General features: G+C 40.8%; 1 protein-coding gene across 1 annotated transcript; it reads left to right on the top strand.

Moving 5' to 3' along the window:
• The first annotated feature begins 409 nt into the window (after positions 1-409).
• Positions 410-2,290, top strand: LOC130737148 (uncharacterized). The gene has a single exon (XM_057588914.1). The coding sequence runs from the start codon at positions 410-412 to the stop codon at positions 2,288-2,290; it is 1,881 nt and encodes a 626-aa protein (XP_057444897.1).
• Positions 2,291-3,195: the final 905 nt, after the last annotated feature.

Consider the following 3,195-nt stretch of genomic DNA (forward strand, 5'->3'; position numbering starts at 1 on the left):
CAACATATCCAAAAATCCAATTCAGCACAGCAGAACAAAACATATTGATATTCGTCATCATTTCATCAGGGAGTTGGTTGAAGATGGTACTGTTACTTTGGAACATGTCTCAACTGAAAAGCAGTTAGCAGATATTTTTACCAAAGCTCTGGATGCCACATAGTTTGAAAAATTGAGACAGTTATTGGGTATCTGCCTATTTGAGGAATTATAGCAATCAAAGGGATTTTGGTGTGCCAACGGCTATTGTGTCATTACTTTTGAGGCACGCTTAATCAGGAATTTCCATTGTCTCTTGATAACCTCTCCTGCAATCTCCACTGCACAACTTCAAATCTCTGAAACTCATTCCAAAGCCGTCCATCCTTTTCTTGAAGACCCGTGTTTCCTTCTTTGTGTCCTCTTCACCATGAGTCAAGATTCCAGCAAGAAACTCACTCCTGAGATGAATGCTTACGGGGTAAAGGTAATGGGTTTGAAATCCAAAACCTCAAAATCTTCAAGGGTTTCAAAATCCTCTCCTCATACCTCTGAAATCGCAATTGCTCAAGGTATTCCTCAACCATCGTCTGATCCGTGCAAGAAGAAAGGGAAAAAGACACGATCCAAGTCAGATGCGTCCATAGCAAAGAAGAAGATGGTAACGAGAAGCTCTGAGGCTACCCAAGGAGTGAATTCCGAGGCTGAAATCAACCCAAGTACAGGTGATGATGTTGCTGATCCTCGTATCACTGAAGTGTTGGAAACTCCTCTCAAGGAAGTTTTACATGCAGATGTAGATCCAATTGTTCCATCACAAAGCAACAATCAATCAAACCACGATGTTGATACTGATTGCAACAAGGATTCTGATTATCTTGAGGAAGAGGTAATGGTTCCCAACTCGACTCCCTCTGTTGATAAAGATATGCTTGTCGAAGATGTTCAGGATGTCATTGAAAACTCAGAATCTGATGAGGTGTTGATCAACACCCTTGGTGCTTCTACCTCTGTTGGTTCAAAGAGGCGAAAGATGACTGTTGTTCGTAAGTACTCTACGCGTTCCTCTGGCAAGAAGTTAGGTTTGGGTTTGAGTGAGACCAAGAAGCGCAAGAAGGTCATTATTCTTGATGATGATACTCCTGTTGTACAGAATTTCAAAAGAAAGGTTCACAAAGATAATGCTACTCCTGTTGTTGATGAGACTCCAACTGTGGAGTTGGATAAGTCAGATACTGGTTCTGCTGCTCGAAAGCGCAAGATTGGGAGACGAATTCCAGAAAATGTGCCTGCTGCTCCTTTGGATAACATTTCTTTTCACTCTGAAGAAAGTGTTGGTAAGTGGAAGTATGTTTATCAGCGCAGGATTGCTCAAGAGAGAGAATTGACTGGTGAGATTTTGCATTGTCATGAAATTATGGAACTTATTGAGGCTGCTGGGTTGTTGAAAACTGTTACTGAGATTGGTGGCTGCTATGACAAGTTGGTGAGAGAATTTATTGTGAATGTGACTACAAATTGCACTGTGTCTGGGCATCCTGATTTCAGGAAAGTTTTTGTGCGTGGTAGGTGTGTACACTTTTCACCTGAGATCATTAATCAGTATTTGGGAAGGAGCACTATTGCCACAGGAAATGAAGAGTTTTCCTTGAGTGCTATCACTAATGAACTCACGGCTGGTCAGGTTGTGGAATGGCCTGTCAAAGGCTTGTTGTCTTCTACTCATTTGAGTGTGAAGTATGCTATCTTAAATCGCATTGGTGCTGCAAATTGGGCTCCTACCACCCACAACTCAGATATTTCTTCAGGTTTGGCAAAATTAATTTATCTGATTGGTACTAAGGCTCAGTTTGATTTTGGTGAATATGTCTTTGCTCAAACTATGAAGCATGCTGACACCTTTGCTATCAAGCTCCCTATTGGGTTTCCTTGTTTACTTTGTGGGATTATCTTGAGTCAACATCCTCAAATTCTCCTTGTTGATGAGGTTCCTAGCAAGAAGGCTAGTCTTCTCACTATTGATTACAGGCTGCTAGCTGGTGCCCATGTTTCTGATGTTGCTGGTTTGGCTGAGATGACTCAGGGGGAGGGTGCTTCCTCTCAGAAGACTCCTGAGACTCCTATTGGTGCGCTTATTGCCGTGTCTAAGATGCTTCAGGACACGATTACTAGTTGTACATTGAGGAAGAGGAATGTGGACACTCTCATTCTGCAGTTGACTAAAGGCAAGAGGCCTCTTGAAGACAATGCTGCTGCTAATAATCAAGATGATGCTGGTACTTCTAATGATGACACTACTGCTAGTGATTAGTGTCTTTGTTCATTCTTCATTCAATCTGGTTGTAATACTTTGTTGGCTTCTGCTGGTTCTCTGCACCCTTTGACAAATTCTGCTAATAAAGGGGGAGAATGGTACTGTTGCTTGTGTTTGTGCTGTTGTTGCTGTTGTTGAGTGTTTTTGTTATTCAGACTAAGTATGGTGCTCTGTATTCAGACTCAGTAGTGTGTTCAGTTCATCATATGCTGTGTGCTGTTTTGTGTTAATGGATGAGTATTGTTGTTTTGCATTGGTTGGCTTTCTGATCATGTTTTAGCAAAAATTTGCCAGAGGGGGAGATTGTAGTTCTTTTGATTGGCTGCATTTTGCTCAAACCATGATGTGCAACCATATGTGCCAACATCTGGAGCAACATGGTGGAATTACATATGTTGTTGGTTCAGTCGTTAAAGTCAAGGTTGTTGTGAGATTGCTGATTGTATGGAGATTCAGAAGATTTATTCTATGCTGTGCGTTTTATCTTCTGAAGACGTGTTTGTTTTAATCTTGGCTCAAGTAACAAGATTGATAACGTGTGAACCAAGTCTATCTCTAAGTTTGAATTCTGTTTTACTTGGTTCTGTTATTTTATTCTGGTAAGATTTGATTCCTTGAAGATTCCTTCCAGAAGTGTGTTAGTGGACTCTATGACGTTCAGCCCATTGAAGATCCAAGCCTCAAGTGAACGTCTATATAAAGGAACTTATAAACCCTAGCTGCGTGTGGATTCAGAGAGATACATACTGATTTTAGGGTTTTTGTTTGTGAGTCCTCTTGTGAGTTTTGTACCAACTTAGTGCTTACGTTCATCAAAGTACTAAGTTGATGTGTTTAGTTGAGTTGTAATCTCATCAAACTTGTTTATTGATAAAACATGATTTGATCACTGTGGCAGTGGT

This window comes from Lotus japonicus, chromosome 2 (genome assembly GCF_012489685.1).
Source record: "Lotus japonicus ecotype B-129 chromosome 2, LjGifu_v1.2".
Classification (NCBI taxonomy): domain Eukaryota; kingdom Viridiplantae; phylum Streptophyta; class Magnoliopsida; order Fabales; family Fabaceae; genus Lotus; species Lotus japonicus.

What these genes read in the sequence shown, in the direction of transcription:
- LOC130737148 (XM_057588914.1), top strand. Translation starts at nt 410, where the DNA reads ATGAGTCAAGATTCCAGCAAGAAACTCACTCCTGAGATGAATGCTTAC.